The sequence below is a fragment of the Balaenoptera ricei genome, chromosome 18 (genome assembly GCF_028023285.1).
Source record: "Balaenoptera ricei isolate mBalRic1 chromosome 18, mBalRic1.hap2, whole genome shotgun sequence".
Classification (NCBI taxonomy): domain Eukaryota; kingdom Metazoa; phylum Chordata; class Mammalia; order Artiodactyla; family Balaenopteridae; genus Balaenoptera; species Balaenoptera ricei.
The window spans coordinates 68962187-68985294 of NC_082656.1; the positions used below are offsets into that span (position 1 = coordinate 68962187).

The following is a 23108-nucleotide window of genomic DNA, read 5'->3' on the forward strand; positions in this document are numbered from 1 at the left end:
GGTTGGCAAAGTGTGGTCCACAGACCAGCAGCATGAGCATCTCCTGGACACTGGTTAGAAATGCAGGCTCTCAGGCCTGCCCTCTAACCTATAGCGTGTTAACAAGAGTCTGCATTCTAACAAGATCCCCAAGTGGATTATTTGCACCTTAAAGATCCAGAAGCACTGACCTAGACCACTCAGGGTACCCAGGATCCTGGAATGGCCTGCCCGAAGTCCCCAGCCCACTTCAAGGACACGCATGGGCCTGTTGCCTGAGTCCATCCTCCCAAGGGCGATAGCACCAAGCAACACCTCAGGCGTGAGTAGTCCTGGGCCTGGGAGGGCCCCTTTGCAAGGATAGGGAGGGGTGGACAGAACTTGCCTGTGCCATCTGGGGTGTCTTCACTTGTGTGAATGGGGCTCCTTTTGGTGTGGGCTGCGGTCATGGGCCTGTTCTCCCCACATTTCCACATTTCAGCAAGAACTCTGAAAATCCAAGAATTCTAAATTAGAATCAGGCCTTCCAGGTAGTTGGGATGGATTGTCAAGGTGGCAGGGTAACACATTTTATTGAACACTTTGTTAGCTTGATTTACAGCTCTACCTATTTAGACATGTGATATGCAGGCCTCCATCTGTGCTCCTGCTCTGGGCTAGAAAATAGCAGGGGTGAGCCCTGCTGATAATAGCTACTTCCTACATTAAAGCAGAAAACAACAACAACAGAGAAAGAATTGGTATAACACAGCACACTTAGCACATAAATACACCGTCTCCAATCAACTGTCTAAAAGTTTAAACTACATCTGAATTTTTTGGTGTTGAGATGTAGGTGACAGTTGTTCGCCTGAAACAAGCATCAACTTGTTCAACTAACACTCAGTATGAAAGCCATTCGTTCTTTCCACCAACACTGACTGTTCTTCTATGGTCTAGATGCCATGCTTAGCCAGGCTCTGATGAGAGAGACCTGGCTGCCCTCAGAAACTCCCTTGGTACCTAAGCAGCCTAACCCTCTCCCTACTAAGTAGGCCTGGTTCTTCAACTCCTTCTTCCCAGAATGATGAACTCCAAGCCAAAGCCTACAGGATCCTTCAACCAATTCTGATCCAGGGTGAATTGGAGTGATAATTTGATTTAATAGGCAAGGCTGGCAGGTGGGTGATGCTCAAATTTGTCCATCTGGCTGCACAAAGTGAAGCCAAATTCAATTGCTTATGTGATATCCAGGATATTGGCAATTTCCTTATTGTGATTTGATATTATTGTGCAGCCTGGTTGTTGAAATATCTTTACTGGTGAAGTTGCCTGTCATGTTTACTGAGGATGAGTTCTTCCCTTCCAGGTGGATCACAAACACCCACCCTCCCAAATTCTGTGTGGTATCCACTGCTGCTTCTAGTAGAGAGAAAGCAATATGGCAAACTCACTTGAGTTAAAGTGTTAGTGACTTAATGTTTTACACCTTCATTAAAATACAGGATCTTAGTTTTAAAAGGGCCTCAAGGAAAGAGCACAAGGTATCCACATGAATGAATCAACAATGATGGCCCTTCAAGCACCAGTGGAGAACATACTTTGTGTAGAGGATTTCCCCAGGGCTCCCTAAATCACAAAACATGGGTGGCTACCTGGTCTACCTACTCAAAAAACTAGCCTTAAAAAGAGGCTCCTGGCACTGATGAAATCAATATAGTGATATCTTTATCAGGTAGGGATAACTATTGCTGAGTCTAATATAGAACCCGTTCTCAAAAAGGCTAGACTGTCTCCATCCCAAAGACTAGTAGTCAGGAAATCCTCTAAGCTGGAGTCATATTCTAATTAGAAGGAGAGGGAACCAAGGTGAGAAAGCAAGGAAGAGAACCAAAAGCTACCTACAGACAGCTAACCTGTCCTCCTCTGTGGGCTGGACATGCTGATGTCCAGCCACAGACATCACAGCTGGGCTGGCTTGTTGATACAGTCTATCTACCAGTCCTCACCTCAGGAGCCCAGATGCTGCAGAAAGACCTGAAAGTCCAAATTCCCCCCAAACAAGTGATTGTCTCAGGTTCCTAATTGTCATCTGCATTTTTACCCCTACACATGTAAATCAGAAACACCAAGCTTCTCAGGGAAATTTGCCTAACTTTTCTCTTTGCCTGATGACTGATCTTAGGTGCCTCCCCAAGAGACATGTGGCAGCAAATCTAGATCCACTGTGTAATTTAGAAGCCAAAATTTCAGTGAAAACTAGATCTGATATAGGGCCGACCATTATTGTGGCTGTTTGGGAGTTGCATTGACAAAGTACATTGTGTTCATCACTGTTACCTTGGTTTTCTTAACTCTTTCATGGTGATATTTATGTATTTATTAAATGAATTCTCGAAGTTTCAGAGATGAATGATTATCTATCCTAAGAGTGTCCTCACAGTGTGGGGATATTGAAGCTAGGAGCTTCTGTGAGGTGGATAAGATACTGTTCATAAATAAAATATAAACTCCCCAGTCTATCCTAACTGAAAGAGGCACTGTGACTTCTCTTTACATATTTTCTGGACCTTAAAATTAACCCATGCTCCTTGTAGGTAATTTGGAAAATTCAGAAAACCTATGAAAATAAAAATCAGTGATAATCAAACCAGTCAGAAATAATTCTTATTTTAAACTTTATTTTTAAAATTTTATCCATTTTTTTGTTATACAGCAGGTTCTTATTAGTTATCTATTTTATACATATTAGTGTATATATGTCAATCCCAATCTCCCAATTCATCCCACCACCACCCCACCCTTCCGCCGCTTCCCCCCCCCCACCCCCCGCTTGGTGTCCATACGTTTGTTCTCTACATCTGTGTCTCTATCTCTGCCCTGCAAAGCAGTTCAGATGAAATGAAAATGTACCATTTCCTACATTCCACATGTATGCGTTAATATATGATATTTGTTTTTCTCTTTCTGACTTACTTCACTCTGTATGACAGTCTCTAGGTCCATCCACGTCTCTACAAATGACCCAATCTCGTTCCTTTTTATGGCTGAGTAATATTCCATTGTATATATGTACCATATCTTCCTTATACATTCGTCTGTTGATGGGCATTTAGGTTGTTTCCATGACCTGGCTATTGTAAAGAGTGCTGCAATGAATATTGGGGTGCATGTGTCTTTTTGAAGTATGGTTTTCTCTGGGTATATGCCCAGTAGTGGGATTGCTGGGTCATATGGTAATTCTATTTTTAGTTTTTTAAGGAACCTCCATACTGTCCTCCATAGTGGCTGTATCAATTTACATTCCCACCAGCAGTGCAAGAGGGTTCCCTTTTCTCCACATCCTCTCCAGCATTTGTTGTTTGTAGATTTTCTCATGATGCCCATTCTAACTGGTGTGAGGTGATACCTCATTGTAGTTTTGATTTACATTTCTCTAATAATTAGTGATGTTGAGGAGCTTTTCATGTGCCTCTTGGCAATTTGTATGTCTTCTTTGGAGAAATGTCTATTTAGGTCTTCTGCCCATTTTTTGATTGGGTTATTTGGTTTTTCAATACTGAACTGCATGAGCGGTTTATATATTTTGGAGATTAATCCTTTGTCCGTTGATTCGTTTCCAAATATTTTCTCCCATTCTGAGGGTTGTCTTTTCGTCTTGTTTATAGTTTCCTTTGCTGTGCAAAAGCTTTTAAGTTTCATTAGGTCCCATTTGTTTATTTTTATTTCCGTTACTCTAGGAGGTGGATCAAAAAAGATCTTACTGTGATTTGTGTCAAAGAGTGTTCTTCCTGTTTTCCTCTAAGAGTTTTATAGTGTCTGGCCTTACCTTTAGGTATTTAATCCATTTTGAGTTTATTTTTGTGTATGGTGTTAGGGAGTGTTCTAATTTCATTCTTTTACATGTAGCTATCCAGTTTTCCCAGCACCACTTATTGAAGAGACTGTCTTTTCTCCATTGCATATCCTTGCCTCCTTTGTCATAGATTAGTTGACCATAGGTGTGTGGGTTTATCTCTGGGCTTTCTATCCTGTTCCATTGATCTATATTTCTGTTTTTGTGCCAGTACCATATTGTCTTGATTACTGTAGCTTTGTAGTATAGTCTGAAGTCAGGGAGTCTAATTCCTCCAGCTCCGTTTTTTGTCCTCAAGACTGCTTTGGCTATTCGGGGTCTTTTGTGTCTCCATACAAATTTTAAGATTTTTTGTTTTGGTTCTGTAAAAAATGCCATTGGTAATTTGATAAGGATTGCATTGAATCTGTAGATTGCTTTGGGTAGTATAGTCATTTTCACAATATTGATTCTTCCAATCCAAGAACATGGTATATCTCTCCATCTGTTTGTGTCATCTTCAATTTCTTTCATCAGTGTCTTATAGTTTTCTGAGTACAGGTCTTTTACCTCCTTAGGTAGGTTTATTCCTAGTATTTTATTCTTTTTGTTGCAATGGTGAATGGGATTGTTTCCTTAATTTCTCTTTCTGATCTTTCATTGTTAGTGTATAGGAATGCAAGAGATTTCTGTGCATTAATTTTGTATCCTGCAACTTTACCAAATTCATTGATTAGCTCTAGTAGTTTTCTGGTGGCATCTTTAGGATTATCTATGTATAGTATCATGTGATCTACAAACAGTGACAGTTTTACTTCTTCTTTTCCAATTTGTATTTGTAACGTATTGTTTAGCCTCCATGTGTTTGTGTTTTTTACATATTTCCCCCCTGTAATTGATTTCTAATCTCATAACATTGTGGTCAGAAAAGATGCTTGATATGATTTCAATTTTCTTAAATTTACTGAGGCTTGATTTGTGACCCAAGATGTGATCTATCCTGGAGAATGTTCCATGTGCACTTAAGATGAAAGTGTAATCTGCTGTTTTTGGATGGAGTGTCCTATAAATATCAATTAAATCTATCTGGTCTATTGTGTCATTTAAAGCTTCTGTTTCCGTATTAATTTTCTGTCTGCATGATCTGTCCGTTGGTGTAAGTGAGGTGTTAAAGTCCCCACTATTATTGTGTTACTGTCAATTTCCTCTTTTATAGCTGTTAGCATCTGTCTTATGTATTGAGGTGCTCCTATGTTGCATGCATATGTATTTATAATTGCTATATCTTCTTCTTGGATTGATCCCTTGATCATTATGTACTGTTCTTCCTTGTCTATTGTAACATTCTTTATTTTAAAGTCTATTTTATCTGATATGAGAATTGCCACTCGAGCTTTCTTTTGATTTCCATTTGCATGGAATATCTTTTTCCATCCCCTTACTTTCAGTTTGTATGTGTCCCTAGGTCTGAAGTGGGTCTCTTGTAGACAGCATATATACAGGTCTTGTTTTTGTATCCATTCAGTGAGCCTGTGTCTTTTGGGTGGAGCATTTAATCCATACATATTTAAGGTAATTATCAATATGTATGTTCCTATTACCATTTTCTTAATTGTTTTGGGTTTGTTTTTGTAGGGCCTTTTCTTCTCTTGTGTTTCCCACTTAGAGAAGTTCCTTTAGCATTTGCTGTAGAGCTGGTTTGGTGGTGCTGAATTCTCTTAGCTTTTGCTTGTCTGTAAAGCTTTTGATTTCTCCATCAAATCTGAATGAGATCCTTGCTGGGTAGAGTAATCTTGGTTGTAGGTTCTTCCCTTTCATCACTTTAAATATATCATGCCACTCCCTTCTGGCTTGTAGAGTTTCTGCTGAGAAATCAGCTGTTAACCTTATGGGAGTTCCCTTGTATGTTATTTGTCATTTTTCCCTCGTTGCTGTCAATAATTTTTCTTTGTCTTTAATTTTTGTCAGTTTAATTACGATGTGTCTTGGTGTGTTTCTCCTTGGCTTTATCCTGCCTGGGAATCTCTGTGCTTCCTGGACTTGGGTGGCTATTTCCTTTCCCATGTTAGGGAAGTTTTCAACTGTAATCTCTTCAAATATTTTCTTGGGTCCTTTCTCTCTCTCTTCTCTGGGACCCCTATAATGTGAATGTTGGTGCATTTAATGTTGTCCCAGAGGTTTTTGTCCCTCATTATTTTCACTGTATTTGACATAAAACAACAAGGAAGAAAAACTGGAAATATTTAGTAGAATAAATGTGCAGTAGAAATTTAAAGTAACCAGAAATGTGAAATCAGACAGCCCTGTTTCTCAGCATTATCTCAAATTGCCAAGGTGAGCTTTCTTGAAAATGGTTTCCTACCTGGAGGAAAGGAATTCTAGAGTTATTAACCTTCTCCTGTTTGGTTGCGTGTTGGCTTGGTTACTACACATACAAGTAGCATCAACCTGGCGATGATGCTTTCTTATAGAGTCCACTAGTGGCAGAGTCAGAGCAGTTAAACCAGGTCTTTAAGAAAAGTAATGAAAAGCAGTTGGTCTATTTACCAGAATAAACTTGACTGGCACAACTCCAGGTAGAAATATCTATATATCCCGGGAGAAGAGAGAGCCTTCTGGAGAAAATGAATTTACACCAGAACACATAGTTTGGGGGAGGCTACAGTGCTTCTGTTGAGCAGCAAAGAGCAGTCTTTTGTGTTTCAGCTGCCCATAGAGGCCCCAGGCATCCACTCCTCACTGCAGCTCTGCTATTGGCAGAACCTCCACTCAGGACACAGGACGATCCTACAGGGGCCACTCACTCTGACAACAGTGGAGTGAATGGCAGTCCTGGGAATTTGGCTCATAGCTGATTCTGCATTTGGCATTATTAGATCCTTAAAAAAATCACATAATGCTGTATCCTGCCTGTGTGAAAACTAATTTTGTTACCAGTAAGCACCTCGACTCCACATGCTCCCCGGTGAGGATGTGCATATTTCTGTGCTTTCACCCCAAGCTAGACCAGAGAGCTGCTGCTTGCAGGGAGCTGTGCAAACAACATTCGCAAAACTAAAACATGTCTGGTAAGCTTTACGGACCACACAGAGTCCACTCTTGCTTATCTAGATGTGGATTCTTCACTCTGTGGTTGAGTGTGGAAAGTTTTCCTTTTTTTAATTTTTATTTTGAAAAAAATTTAAATCTACAGACAAGTTTCAGTAATAGTACAATGAACTGAGTAATCCTTCATCTAGGTTCATTCATTCAACATCTTTCCTACATTTCCTCTCAATGGATAAACAGACATGTTGTTTCTGATCCAGGATCACATATGTAATAAAAATTATGTGTATATGTTATATATGTGATAACATATATGTTATATATAATACACATATCTAACATATATTATATAGCACTATATAATCACTTTTGCTGAACCATTTGAGAGTAAGTTGCAGACATCATAACCCTTTACCACTAAATACATCCATGTGTATTTCCTAAGAATAAGGACATTCTCTTACATAACCATGATATAATGAGTAAACTCCAGAAATTTAACATTGGTAGAACTCTATTATCTACTATACTGTTCTCATATTTTACCAATTGTCTCAGTACTGTCCTTATTGCATTTTTTTCCTAAAAATCCAGGATCACACAATGAATTTCAATGTCATGTCTTCTCAGTTTCCATTTAATCTGAAGCACCTTCTCAATCTTTGTCATTGACATTTTTAAAGAGTACAGGCCAGTTGTTTTGTAGAATGTCCTCAGTTTGGTTGTCTGACACTTGATTTGATTTAGGCTACGCATTTTTCTTCTTTTGGGGGTGGGGGCAAGAATACCATAGAAATGATGTTGTCATGACTTCACACATCAAGAGCCAAGGGTGTCCGTTGGTCCATTACTGGTAATGTTAACACTGGTCACTTGGTTAGGGTGCTGTCTGCCCAATTTTTCCACTTTAAAGATACAATTCCTCCCTTATTAACTAGTTAATGCTTTCAGTCTATGAAAATGCTCTGTCTCCCCCGTCCCTCAAACATTCACTCTGTATTCATTTATCAGCCAACTATAGAATTTTATCTGAATTACTTTGACAACAGTGGCTGCCATATGGTACTTTTTCTGTCAATCTTCCTACATTTGTTAGTTGGCATTCTACCGCAAAAAAGACCTTTCTATTCCAACCTATCTATCATCCATCTATCATCTATCTATCATATATCTTATTAGAATTAGTATAAACTCATGGATTTAATAAAAATTCATTGTGTTAGGGACTTCCTTGGTAGTCCAGTGGTTAAGACTCCGCACTTCCACTGCAAGGGGTGTGGGTTCTATCCCTGATTGGGGAACTAGGATCCTGCATGCCGTATAACTCAGCCAAAAACAAAAACAGAAACTTCCTTGTGTTATGAAATGTAAAGTTTTAAAATCCTCAATCCTCTGTTGGCTGTTTCTTTCTTACTTACAACACTTCTAACATGATATAAACTCTGTCTCAGAGACTCATATCAATTTTTGCCTAGGTAGTCTACAAAATTTAATTTTAAAAATGTTTTTCACGTAATGTCCTCCAGAATTAAATATGATTAGCTTTTGGATTGAACACTGTTTTGAAATACTCAAAGCTTCCACCTACTGGGATGGATAAGTGTGAGTTGGCTAGTCTTATGAGCATGGCTGCTGAGTGAAAGAGTGAATTCAGTCAGAACCACCAGTGTAAGCTTCCTCTGAAACATTCTTAGTGCATCTAAGTCTTCATCTCGGTTCTTGGAAACTCATACAATCCCAGTGTTGACCTCTGAGGCGAGTTAAATGGGCCTGGGGTATAGATGGAGGTCTTATAGGGCAGGGGCATGTTATTCCTTCTACTAATGTTGTGTTTTTAGTTCTAAATTAAAGTAAACATATATTTCTCTCAGATTTTCAACACACACACTGCCATTTTAGTTTTTGAAGAAAATGAGGTGAATTTCCTTAGAACATTAGATTTAAAAAGCAAAAGCTTTTAATCCATATTTTTTCTGTTTTAAAAGAAAAATCAACAGCTTCCACACAAAACCCTGTGTTCTATGAAGGGCTTTTAAAGGGGCCTGATGTGTTTCCAGGTACCTTCTTCAACATCAGGAGCATGCTGTTGATTCAAGAATATAGTGGGTACATGGGCTTCCCTGGTGGTGCAGTGGTTAAGAATCCGCCTGCCAATGCAGGGGACATGGGTTCGAGCCCTGGTCCGGGAAGATCCCACATGCCGCAGAGCAACTAAGCCCGTGCGCCACAACTACTGAGCCTGTGCTCTAGAGCCCGCAAGCCACAACTACTGAAGCCTGCGTGCCTAGAGCCCGTGCTCCACAACAAGCCACCGCAACGCAATGAATAGTAGCCCCTGCTCACCACAACTAGAGAAAGCCCATGCACAGCAACGAAAACCAATGCAGCCAAAAAATAAATAAATAAATAATAAATTTAGAAAAAAAAATTATAAAAAGAAAAAAAGAATATAGTGGGTACAAACCTATGCACAGTATTGTTTTTTGACTTAAGGGAAGAAAACCTCTAAACTTGAGCAGGAATTTAATTATTTTTAACTTTTTAATGCTATTAAAAATATTGCTAATGTATTTCAAAGGTTAAGGCCTTTAGAAAGCCTATATGGTCTAATTTTAAACATAAATATCATGGTTAACAATGAATAAAGAGGATAGTATTGAGAGCTTCTCAACTGTCTGGGATTAAGAATCGGTTTTATTTAATTCTAAATTTTCAGCCCATTGCAACCTAATCAATGATCCCACTGTGCATGGCTAGTGTGAAGCTCAACCACATGCACCTCCGCCTGCAAGTGCGACACTCAGACTGGTCTCTGGCCTGTTCAAGATCCCACCCATCCTGAGTGTGGATGTCACTGCAATATCAGATGGCTACACGTTTCTTGCTTTCTTGAAATTCCTGTACTTATTTCTAACAGTTACACACAGGTCGTGGATTGGCACTGGCCCACAGACCATACTGTGTGTCACTGTCACACTTAATCTTTCTCAGCTCTCTGAGAAACAAATTATCCCCATCTCAACATTACAAAGAAACTGATGCATAGTGGGCTTCCCGACCTAAGAGCCCATGATTAGCAGGTAGCAGAACTCATATCCAAACCCAGCCAGCAATGCCCAAAGGAGCCAATATTTGTCCCTGGAAGGCTGACTCCAGAGCTTGTGCTCCTCCCCATGTGCTTGTTTCATTTTAACTCTGTTAGAGGAAGAACAGCTTGGTTTAGGCCATCAGATGAGGACCTCCTCAAATACACCTTCTACCGTCTGCAAACCTCCTTCATCCACGCCCATCTTGCTCTCCTCTCCTGGTGATTAAGAACCACCAAGTTCAATGATTCCATCCTTTCTGTTTCTTTGGATGCTCTTGGTCCTATCATCCCAACCAAAGCAACTGTTCACAAGGGCAGGAACTATATTCATTTTCCAGATGAAGAAACTGAGACTCAAAGAGGTTGAGACACTTACCCAAGCACGTAACTAAGAATGCATGGCAATGGGGTAACTGTAGCTCATTTTGTCAAAGATGGTGCCATTCTATTGTCCTGGCACCTTGGCTGGTTGTTGCTTTCCTTTCAGTCTCAGGGGGTCCAAACTTTGGACAATATATTCTTTGGGAACCCACATTGCTAGCAAGTGTCAGAGAAAGACCTGGCAAGCAGATCAGTGTGACTGACTTCAAAACCCGGGCTTTTCTATTATCCCAGGCTACCTCTTCACATTTCAAAATTATAAAGTTTAGAAGGAAGATTTGTTCTCAGTCATCACTTTTTCACTTATTCATTCAGCAAACATTTACTGAGCACCCCCTATGTGATAGACACTGTGCTGGAAGATGTAACTAAAAAGTGAACAGGGCACAGTTCCAAGTCTTTAGAAGTTCATGGTTTAGTGAGAAAACAGGCCACCTGTGAATGCTCATAATCAGGGCAGGCTACATAATTTACAAGACACTGTGCAAAATGGAAAGCAGGTCCCTTGTTTAAAAATTAAGCATTTCACCATGGCAACAACAGGACATTAATCCAAATGTGGTTCAGTTTAACAAAAGAGAGGTGCTCAGAGTATTACAGAAATACGAGTTACCTAGGATGACGATTGATCTTAAGGTGGCTTCCTAGAAGAGATGAAAACAGGGCTGATTCTAGAGAAGGAAGATATCTCCCCTACATGGACCTTCTCCTCTTTTTTAGACCTCAATACAGGGTATTAAGGATAATCACTCAGTCATTCTGACTTAAACGTCAGTCACCAAGAGTGTTCTGCCACAGTATGTCCTAATTATCTACCTCTGGAGCTGTGACACATGCCATTTGGGGCGTGGAGATGTGTTGTGCAGACCTCCCTTCAAGGACTTGTTGCCCAGCTGCTGGAAGTGCTGCCAGTGGGCAACCTTAAGCTACCAGACCCTCTGGGGGCAGCCTCTCTGTAATGACCCATCCAGGTGGAGGTATAAAGGCCTGGCCAGTGGATGTGTCAGGACAACCCCGAAGGGCCATCTTCACTCCAGAGCTCCAACGGAGTCAGCTAAATTCATCTGGACAGCATTCCAGCTTGAATTTTTCCCTCTGCCCTTATCTGTTTCTTCCCTGCTGATTCCACAAGTACTGATCCGAAGGCCACCCCTAATAAACATCCCAACACTAAACTCCATCTGAGTCTGTATCCCAGAGAACCAGCCTGAAACACATATCAAAAAAGATTCCAGTGCTCGGGGAGGATTTTTATTTGACAATTACTGGTTATAAACATACTTAAAAAACATTTTAAAATCCTAAAATAGAATACAGAATGGTGGAAACAAGGACTCTGTGTTCCCCTTTGGTTTAAAATTCTTAATTTGATAAGGATTAAAGCCCATATGCCACAAATTTTGTGGAAATTAATCCATGAATTTACTGCAATTCTTGAGAAAACCTACAAACCTTTTTTTAATCTGTTCTTGGGAGGTGATGTAGTCTGTAACTTTTTTATGGAGAATATAATTTCCTTTAGTGACACATACTTATTCAATTTTCAATAAATGAACTTTGGAGAATTAGGTCATTTTTTGACTAAACTGGGTTGTTTATAAAGATGGCTTTTAGGATTTTTGTTTTTAATTTGAACTTTCTCAATTTTCTTTATTCCAAGTGAAAGATTTCTTTGCTTTTAAAAAAATAAGTAAGTTCATCCATTCCCTGAACTACATTAGTGAAATTACAAGGAAGTTTTTTCTTGAGATGTGGTATCCAGAATGTCATACAGCTTTCTAGGTAAAGATGTTATCTTGAAAACACTCCAAAACAGAATCAGTTGTGAAAAGTGACTTACATATTCAGGTGCTAAATCTACCACACTCAGGTCATAAGGTTCTGAACATCATTAAACTTTTCAGAATTAGATATGAAACAAGGACTCAGGTTTGAGAAGAGGGGCTTCTAATATCTCCAGTCAAACTATCAGAAAGAAAAGCCCAGATTTTCATCGATTTACATAGGGTCAAAGTTAATCGGCTGATTAACAGTTAACTCACCAAATTGTCCTAATTGCCTAAATCACTGCCTTATGGAATTAATTTCAGTTGTTTCTTCACAAAACACATTTACGGTGTTATCAAAGCAGTTAGCATTAGATTGATTTGCTTGTATCTTTCCTACTAATGGAGATTAAAAGCGAGGGTGGGAGGAAACTTTTGGAGGTGGTGGATATGTTCATGGCATAGATTGTGGGGTTGATTTCAGGAGAGTATACTTATCTCCAACACTTCAGGTTGTTTACATTAAATATGTACAGCTTTTGAAACGTCAAGCATACCTCAATAAAGTGGTTAAAAAAAAAAAAGAATCATTTGGAGAGAACTGGAGAGAGGAAGTAGGATTTATTTTGATTGTTTAGAGAAAATATAGACCTTGAGCTCTCTTGTACCAAGAGCTTCATATGAGGCCATTTGTGACGGGCCAGAAGACCTTGCACAGCCTCATATTTTAAGAACTCAGCAGAAATAACTCCCCAGATGCAGATTATTCTCCTTTAGATGACTGGACCACTGCGTTTGAACGAGATTCTAAAATAAAACTGAGGCTGTGAAGTTTCTTTTTAGTTAACTCAGTTGTGAAGTATGACATGCAACAGAGAAGTGCTGAAAATAAATGAAGAGCCCCAGGAATGCCCATCTAACCTTCCCAAACCCCCCCAACAAGAGAATATTGTAAGCACCTCAGAAGCTACCCTTTTATTTCTCCCAATTACCAACACCTTCTAACTCCCCAAAGTACTGACTCTGAGCTCTATGATTTGATCGTAACTATGTTTTAACTCTGTATAAAGGGAATCGTAAATATTCTCTGGGGTCAGGCTTAAGTTTGTGATGCACCTGTGTTGTTGAGGTCCAGCTGCTTTCACTGCCGGGGGATATTCTATTAGCTCACAGTCTGCTTTCCTTCTGCAGTGGATGTGCATTTGGATTATGTCCAGTTGGCGGCCACTAGGAATTAGGTTTCTAGGTTTCTTGAGCACATGTATATGTTTGGAGTAGGATTAACAGATCGCAGGGTGTGCATTTTGAGTAAATGCTGTCAAACTGTTTTCCAAAGGCTTTTTTTCAATATACACTTTTTCACACACAGAGTAGCGCACAAGAGTTCCCACTACTCCATCAGCACTCCGTTCCTAGTCTCAGCCTTTTTAATTTTAGCCGTTCTACTCGGTGTTTAGCGGTATCTCGTTGTGGTTTTAATTTGCATTTCCTTGGTAACTAATGAGACCGAGCGCTTTTCCAGTTATTGGCCAGTTGGATATTCTCTTTTGTGAAGTGCCTATTTGAGTCTCTTGTCCATTTCTTTAATTGGGCTTTCCGTGTTTTTCTTAATGAGTTTCAGGAGTTCTTTATTTTCTATGGTACTGGTTCTCAGACTTCAGAAGGCATCAGAATCATCCTTAGGCCTTGTTAAGACAGACTACTGGTCCCTACCACCAGCGTTTCTGATTCAGTAGATATAGGGTGAGACACAAGAATGTGCATCTCTAACAAGTTCCCAGGTGACGCTGACGCTGCCGGCCTGGTGACCACACTGTGACAACACACGTCCTCCAGGTGTTTTAAATGCAGCAGCAACACATGTTTCTTGTTAGTTTAGGGCAAAACACAAAAACACCAAAAACTTCAACAATTGACTACTTGGTTCAAGCTTGGGACATAAGCTAATACTTTCCCTTTGTGGAAGGGGTACAACTGGGATTACTTCAGTAGCAACTGTTTAAATCTGTCTGACACCCACCTCTCTGCAGAGCGTATCTGGTGTACCTACTTAGCCAAGAAACCAGTTGATAATAGATATTATCTCAGGGAAACTCACTGGCTTTCAACAGCAAGGACATGAGTCAGTTATACCTCTAAAAATAAAAATACAGATCTCTGGAGATGAAAACATTTATTTCAATTGAATTTTGTTTCATTAAAAAACTCTACAATGACATTAAAAAAGAAATAAAATAGAAACATATTTAACTGCCTTTAAAGACTAAATAAACCTCTAAAGACCAAATAAACACATATACATTTCAAATACTTCCACTGTTCTAACAAACCTCAATATTATCCTTGTTGTCATGTCAGTCTCCTGAAATAAGAACCATGACTATTACACAAATTTACTGGACTAAACATTAACCATATTATTTCTAAATACAAACTGCACTCAATGTATTCTGGTAGGTTGCTGAGTATGTGGTTTTTAAGGCTTAATTCTATGAAACATCTGTTTCTCTCTGTTAAAGAATCCAAAAACCGGCTATCAGAAGGCATATACATGTGTGTGTGTGTGTGTGTGTGTGTGTGTGTGTATATATATATGTAATAAACATATTCCATTTGAGGGCGGTTATGCCTTATTCTGAGAGTACATGTAAAACCAGGACAGTAAAACCTTTAGTAAGTTGAACGCACCATATCATAGCCGCCACCATCAAGAAAAGCTAAGGACCCATAGTTCAAACAAAGTACGGCAGGCCCTCGGAAGTATTGTGGTTTGTTGATCTGCTGATCAGAAAGAGCTAGACAAAGTACAATTAGTGCTCAGAAGTAAACTAACTTAGGCAGGCTCATAAAAGTGAACCTTCTTGACGCATCCTGAGAACATACTGCATGAATACAGTCAATATATGCAATGTCTTTCTGTTTTTCTCACCAAGTCAGGAGAGCCCATGCATGTGATTTAGAAAGGATTTCAATGACGGGCAAAGCAAAAGCCTTACGTCAGCAGAGGATCAACCGTCAACTGAGGGTCAATTGAGGGTCAATTACAGTTAGCAGCACGGCCTTTTTGAAAATATCACCAAGCTGAGTCTAAAACTGCAACAGATATCATGTAGGAGCCATGAAATCTAGAAGACGATCAATGATAACACATGTCCGTCATTATCAAATCCCCTAGAAGGGCTCCTATTTTCTGAAAGCATTTTCTCTTCCATCTCTTTTAGAAAATATAATTAAATACTGACCTTCTGTATTTTAACCATTTATCTTTTTTTCTGGGGGGGGCCCTCTCCTACTATAATGCCACTTAAACTAACGTGTATTTTTTGTTTTTCCTATTAGTTTTTTTCTGTACTAGTTTAGCCAGAGGTTTTGGGCGGGGAATAGTGGATCCTACTTATGTTAAAGAAAGCGGTAAGGCAAAATGATAACTTCCACAGTCTTCAAGTAAATAGAATCCCTGATATAATTGGAAAGTAATATGTAATTTGGGGGCAGTAAAAAACATCTATGACAACTTTGTCTTATACCTTAGAAAATGTGCTTTGGCTCTGGAGTCTCTTTAAGGCACAAAACCCGGTAAACAGCTTTTATTGGTGGCCTGTACCTCTGATTTAGATAAGACAAAAAATACTATAACGTATAAATAACAATAATAAATCATTTTGTTAGAGCTTGAAATCATTGGGTGAAGTGGAGGGAAAAAATCCAAATAGACTAACAACTTGTATGTAAATATTTGTTGCTGGTGTAAAAAAAAGAAAAATATAGTTTACACAGTGCAAAGACTATTGGAAAAATGTCTTTGGAATAGACTTGACCTCATGGTAGAATCACAGTGCTGTCTCAAAAATTGTTAAGGCTGAGGGCTGTCCATTGGAAGCATTCATAACCACATGCCCATTGTGAGTAATTTCTGGATAATTCCTTTTGAAGTACACCTGAAAAAAAAAGACAGGTATAAAAACATGTTTAAAAGTTTTAAAGTCCTCCTCCCTAAAGCAGCGCATTTCTTTTTTTTTTTAATTAATTTATTTAATTTATTTATTTTTGGCTGCATTGGGTCTTCATTGCTGCGCACGGGCTTTCTCTAGTTGCGGCGAGCGGGGGCTAGTTGCTCCGCGGCATGTGGGATCTTCCCGGACCAGGGCTCGAACCCCTGTCCCCTGGATTGCCAGGCGGAATCTTAACCACTGCGCCGCCAGGGAAGCCCCAAGCAGTGCATTTCTATGTCCACTTTTCATGTGAAGCAATCCCATCACTAGTGGAGGAACAAGTGAAAAAACCAGGGACGTATTTATTCTGTGGAGGAAGTAGCCCCATTAAAACCCTCAGTGGGGCTGAGCTTAATACTAAACAACCTGTAGATCCACTTGAGTTCTGATCATTCTGATTCACAGATATGCTTTATCACTACATTAAATTGATAAGCGGAATCATTTTACTGACTCAAAGCCTGGTGATAAATTAAAACCAGGGTGACAAAGAGGCTGGGAAATCTAGCGTCTGCATGAGGGTTTCTCATTTTCACACACAAAATGAGCACAATAGATTTGGATGTTAATATCAGGTTGCAATCCCTATATTTTATAAACTCTGATGACAAGCATTGAAACGCTGGCGTATATGTATGAAATATCCTGGCGTTTAATTTGTGTGGCAAAGCAGTTATAGGGCCTATAGAAATGTGATCTGTGGATAGTGGGATACAAGAATGAAAAGAGAATCAAAAGCTTTAACAATGACTCAACCAAGCAACTTCTCTAAAATGGAAGATGATACCAAATAATAGGACAGGTCTTTGCCAAGCCTTTGAGTTCTTGAATTCTACCAATTTCTAGCTGAACTGGAAGAGATACAGGTTTTCTGATAAATGTATAATCAGAACACAATGGAAATGAAATGCTGTCAAGTTTCTCTGTTCCACAATCATCAGTTTTTAGTAGCTGTATCGTATCTCAGTTCCTTGACAGACGCACAAAACAAAATGAAATAATGTCAAGACTTGTGAGCTCTTATCTCTAAATGTGTTTGGGTGAAAAAGGACTTCAAAAGTAATTTTTTTTTTCCTCCAAAGAAGAATGTGAAAAGTTTTGTTTGAGTCTTTAAAACAGAAAATGTACCATCTATCTGAGGCTTGCTCGTGTCACGTGCTGGGTTGCTTAGTCATACGAGTTCAGATCTATTTTACAAAACCTGACTCCAAGTACATTTGTGGGTGCTGTCAACAAAGTTATCATGATAGTGGACTTCACACATGAAATGGAAAAGCTCTGAGATACCTACCTTCATATTATGTGTACTTTTTCTCTTATTGCTTGCATACTTGCTACCCCCAAAACAGCACTACATATGAAATGCTGTATATTAAAATGTCACTTAAAAGGAGAAAAATAAGAATTTCTCCAAGAGTGCTTGGATCCCACTGGATGAAATTTGAGGCTACTTCCATTATAATGCAAGGATTTAAAAATAAAGCTTTTGGGGGGGCTAATTGCATTTCATCCCCCTCCTCAATTTTTTTTTAAAATAGCCATACTTGGGGGGTTATGTATTTATATACTCTGTTAGTGAAAGTAAAAACAGCCAAAAGAACAGAAGGGAATTCATTTCATTTTCTATTGCTTGACAGCCACCCCTCCCCCATCACCCTGGTTCCTTTCTCCATACCCCTTTCTCAATGTAATTTTTTATTAAAAAATTTTTATTAGTAGTAATTTTTAACCCAAATGGTCTTCATTTCATGGTCTGAAATACTTGGAACTGAATAATGAAAATGAGCTTCCTGTGTATAAAATCCTTGATTTGACCTTTCTTTTCCTCATCTGTTGCCATGGTGTAGACCACACTCTAGCTGACGGCACAAGTGAGAGAAGGCATCTTTTTCACAGGGCAGGTTATGAAGGGAGTTGAGATGACTGAACGCTTGTTAGCAGGGTCCTTGTGGATGGGTTGAGCCTGGGATGGAGAGGCCCAAACTCACCTCTCTCTCCTGGGACCATTGCTGACCTTGGAAAAATCACTTAAGCTCTCTCTGACCAGCTGCCTCATTTGTGAAACGAGACAATGACTTACCTCATAGGAACTAATTGATGGCTACAAACTGCAGGTTGAAAACACGCTGAGCTAAGTGTTGGGTGTGATTATGATGCTGCTCAGAGACGTGGTCCCTTAAGTCCACAGAAGGCAGCAGCATCACCCAGCTTACATGATGAGAACAAAACATCTAGGGCTTCCCTGGTGGCGCAGTGGTTGAGAATCTGCCTGCCAGTGCAGGGAACACAGGTGCGAGCCCTGGTCTGGGAAGATCCCACATGCCGCAGAGCGACAAGGCCCGTGAATCACAACTACTGAGCCTGCGCGTCTGGAGCCTGTGCTCCGCAACAAGAGAGGCCGCGATAGAGAGAGGCCCGCGCACCGCGATGAAGAGTGGCCCCCGCTTGCCGCAACTGGAGAAAGCCCTTGCACAGAAACGAAGACCCAACGCAGCCAAAAATAAATAAATAAATTAAAACATCTAGGAGGCCCGTTTGTGAATCTTTTGATTTTTATCTTTACAGAAGCGCAGGGTCGTAGTTAATACACATTTTATGCAGTAAATATAGTAACCCGGGAGGCAGAAAGTAGTTAAAAGTTTACTAACACTTTCTAACCTGTGACTTTGACAAGTTCCTTAGGCCCTTCTGCCTCAGTTTCTCGATCTGAGGGATAATACTACCAGCTCAGAACGGTTTTAATGAGGATTAAAAGAGACAATGCCAAAAAAGTTCAAATTCTGGCCAAGCAGAACATAAGACCAGTGAGTGTTGGGTTTGAGCCTTTTCCTGTCCTTCTTTGGGTTTAGTTCATTATAGTTCCTCCAGTGTAGGCTGAAACTAAGTTTAGTATTTAAACTCCAACTTGTAAACAAAGCCACCATCATGGAATTAGATCTTACTAAAAGCAACAGAGCAATAAATGCTCCCCTGCACGGATAAAGGCCAGCAATCAATGGTTCAATATATGTAGAATTATGGTTCAAGAATCTGTCCATTCATTCTCACTGAACTGCACGGCACTAGTTCAATCCCAGTAACCCTCAAACTCCTCATCTTTAAAGCAGGTCTAACTTTGTGGACATACTGGCAGGTATATTATCAAAGTTAAAGAGTGCTAGAGAGTTAGAGACGATTTCTGCTTTTAACTTAACGGAATATTGGATATTTTTCTCCCCTTATTCTCTCAGAAATCACTCTCAACAGCAAGGATAGTGGGAGATTAAAAAGTAAGCCCAATATTTGATGAAATCAGGAATCATTTGAAATCACAACTGACAAAATAGATGGACTGCCTTATGCAACTGGATCCAATGGGCTGTAGCAAGACAGAGAGAAAGTACCTAAAGAGAGCAGATCTCAGCAATCATGGGAGAGCACAGTTCTCCAACTAACTGGCAAATTCTAAGGCGTCTATGAGGAATCATATAGAATCAACATCTTTGCCTAAAGCATGTACACTGGTCAGGTCCCAGGACAAGAGAGATTCTGAAATGCAAGCAGCATTGTAACTGCCCATCTCTGCAGGCTAGGGAGGAATACAGGCTAAATGAATATGTATTATCAATTTCTCTCTCTCTCTCTCTCTCTTTCTCTCTCTCACACACACACACACACACACTCACTCACTCACTGTCTTTCTCTGGATCATGGGGAATGCTTCTATGTTAAGCAGAGGGAATTCCCTTTAGTCTGAAATGATGCGCTAGCCACAACTATCTAGCAAATATATATGGTCTTAAAAAAACAAAATTAAAAAGTGCGTAGTAGGAATAATAATAAATAAAAAAGTAATACAGAATTTGTAAAACACACAAACAAAAAAGTAGGAAAAGGAACAGGATAAGCACATGATGGATGAAAGAAATAATCACTGAACAGATGAAAATTATGAAAAAAATAATATTACATATTTAAAGAAAATGTAGTAGAATAATCAACCTGTGGAGGCAGAGATCTGAGAGTACAGGAAAACATGGCACAGAAACAAAAGATGAAACATGAATTGACAGATGCCAAAGTGAAAAGATAAAAATGAAAACATCAAAGAAATGACAGTTCTGAAGGCTGCCCAAAGATTAGTCACTACTGAACAAACAATATGAGACATGGAGGATAGAACTGAGAAAGCAAGTCTAATAACTATAAATTAATAAAAATTTAAAAAAGATTAAGGAGATAATAGCTTTATGAAATAGACAAAGGACAATATATACATTACAGATATTTATAAAGAGAATCCAATCAACTAAAACAAATTCAAAGATACAATTCAAATAAACTCCCTAAAATAAAAGACTAGAAGCTAGTGACCAAGAGTCTGTGATGTTCTAGGAAAAACAAATGACTTTCAAAACAGAAAAAGAATCCTCTGAGTATCCAGGAAAGATCAACTTATGTCCAACGTGGCCTTAGACTCCTACACATGAATAAACAATGCTGGAAGACCTTATAGCAAAGATTACAACACAATAAGTGAAAGGACATGTGATCCAAGAATATTATAACCAGAAATATAAACTGGTGATGTAGCAGAAAAATATTTCATACAGGTGACCCTTGAGCAACGTAGGGGTTAGGGACCCTCCACATAGTCGAAAATCCAAGTATAACTTTACAGTTGTTCCTTCATATTCACAGTTTCACATCATGCATTCAACCAACTGCAGATCATGTAGTATTATAGTACATATTTACTGGAAAAAAAACATATAAGTGGACTCCTGCAATTCAAATCCCTGTTGTTCAAGGGTCAACTCTATAGACTGTAAGTCGGGGATTCTTAACTCCAATGACCCTCCTTTACGATGGTATAGAGACTTGTTTTCAACCTTTCATTTGTACTGCCACCCACAATAGTAAATACACTTAACTTTACTTTGAGTCTCAGTACAGATTCACAATCTGTATCTATATTTATCTATCCTGAAAGGAGTTTCATTTTCATGAAATATTTACTATTACTATGAAAGATACATTGCTCCTTTTCTTCTATTCCATTCTCTTCTATTTCATTTCTTAAAGCATGCTGGTCATGACTGATTAAACAGATTTCTCAGCCCCACTAATGAATCAAACCCCTAAGCTGTAAAAACACAATACCAGAGGACAAATTTTAGCCAACTAGGAGATGGAAAAAGTATCACTTAATACAAGTAAGTAAAATAATAGAGGTTTAAGGATTTTTAAAGGTATGAAGATAAACAGTAGAAGAAAAACAATTAAAATCTGATGGGAGAATGGGGAGAGGGAAGATATGACATCATTGTTCATAATGGGGAGCCAAAAATAAGAAATAAAGTATTCTTAGAGGAAATGAAAGGAACATACATAAAACAATGAGTAAAGAAACACAAATTACAGGCTAAGAAAAGATTAAAAAAAAAAAAGAGCACTAAAAACTGACAGTATAACACGACTGAACTAAGATAAAACATAACTATAATCTCAATAAGTGTAAATGGCCTAAACTCATCTATTGGGGCGGTGGGGGGGTGCCTCACGTGCTAAGATTAAATCTCAGAGATAAACCTAACTACATGCCATTGCAAGAGACGTGTCTGTAATCTGCTATTAAAAGATAATCAGAGGAATCCCCTGGTGGTCCAGTGGTACAGAATCCATCTTGCAATGCAGGGGACACCAGTTCGATCCCTGGTCACACAACTAAGCCTGCACGCCACAACTACAGAGCCCATGTGCCACAACTACAGAGTCCATGCACTCTGGAGCCCACACGTCACAACTAGAGAGAAGCCTGCACACACACCACAATGAAGTGAAGAGCCCACGTGTCACAATGAAAGATCCCACGTGCCACAACTAACACCCAACGTAGCCAATAAATAAATAAATATTAAAAAAAAAAAAAAGACTATCAAAAACTGGGACTTCCCTAGTGGTCCAGAGGAGGTTAAGACTCTGCACTTCCACTGCAGGGGGAATGGATTTAATCCTTGGTCAGGGAACTAAGATCCCACATGCCCCACAGCATGGCCAAAACAAAAACAAAAACAAAAACAGTCAAAGACATACCAGGCAAATGAAAACAATGTGAAAAGGGGGACTCAATTTAATTATGAACCATATTGGATTCAGGGCCAAGACCATTAAACGAATCAATGAAAGGCACTTTAAAATAGTAGAAAATATAATTCATACTGATAATAAAAGTCAAGAATATATTTGTGCACTGGAAAAAATCATATCATCAAAATTATAACAACCAAAAAAAGCAGGAAGTACAAAGTGAAACTTGGTAGCATGAGACTAATTCACCTAGTCCAAGTTACATTAAACGGACCAAAATAAACAAGGATAGAGAAGAACTAAATAATGTAATTAAATAGATCTAATTAAAAATGAAGCTCTATAACTTAAACAGACAATAGCCCATTTTTTTAAATACCCACAGAACACTCACAAAAATTGCCTATTTACCAGAACACAAAAAAAGTATTAATAAATACTGTTTCTTGGGGGAAACAGGACAGACAACATTTTTTGATCATAAGGTACTGAGACTGATGAGGAAAATAGAAACAAATAAACATAAAAAAACTCCAACCCCCAGGAAGTTTTAAAGATATCCTTCTCAAATAATTTGTGGACCAAAGAGGAAATGAAAACCAAAATCGCAGAATCTATACAAAAAACCTAACTATGATGAAAGCACTACACACCAGAACCTATAGGATATATCTAAAACAGTATTCAGAGAAAAGTTCACAGCCTTGAAATATTTATATTAATAGACAAGAAAAAATAAAAACAAATGCATTCAGGAAGTAAGCAACAATAAAATAAACCAAAGAAAGAAAGATAATAGAAGGTGATAAATTATAAAAAAGAATACAAGTAGTAAGTGAACTACAGAGCTCCTCTTGTGGGGAAAAAAACATAAAACTGTAACAATTAATTAGAAGGGAAAATGAGGAGTAGGGAATGGAGAGAACATAAATACTATGTAGCCATTAAACAGAATGAGATAACTATGCACA

The 23108-nt window shown here is 38.9% G+C and overlaps 1 protein-coding gene across 4 annotated transcripts in view; it reads right to left on the bottom strand.

The window, feature by feature from the left end:
- Window positions 1-393: 393 nt before the first annotated feature.
- The window catches only part of ABCC4 (ATP binding cassette subfamily C member 4), a 235802-nt gene continuing 213087 nt past the window's right edge, over window positions 394-23108 (bottom strand). For 3 of the 4 annotated variants that reach the window (XM_059903360.1, XM_059903366.1, XM_059903363.1), the window contains exon 31: window positions 14235-16014. In XM_059903360.1, the coding sequence (XP_059759343.1) occupies window positions 15907-16014 (108 nt within the window). In that variant the 3' untranslated portion in view covers window positions 14235-15906. Of the gene's footprint in view, window positions 469-14234; window positions 16015-23108 lie in introns of those variants that run through there. The other variant, XM_059903361.1, reaches the window with a different exon arrangement.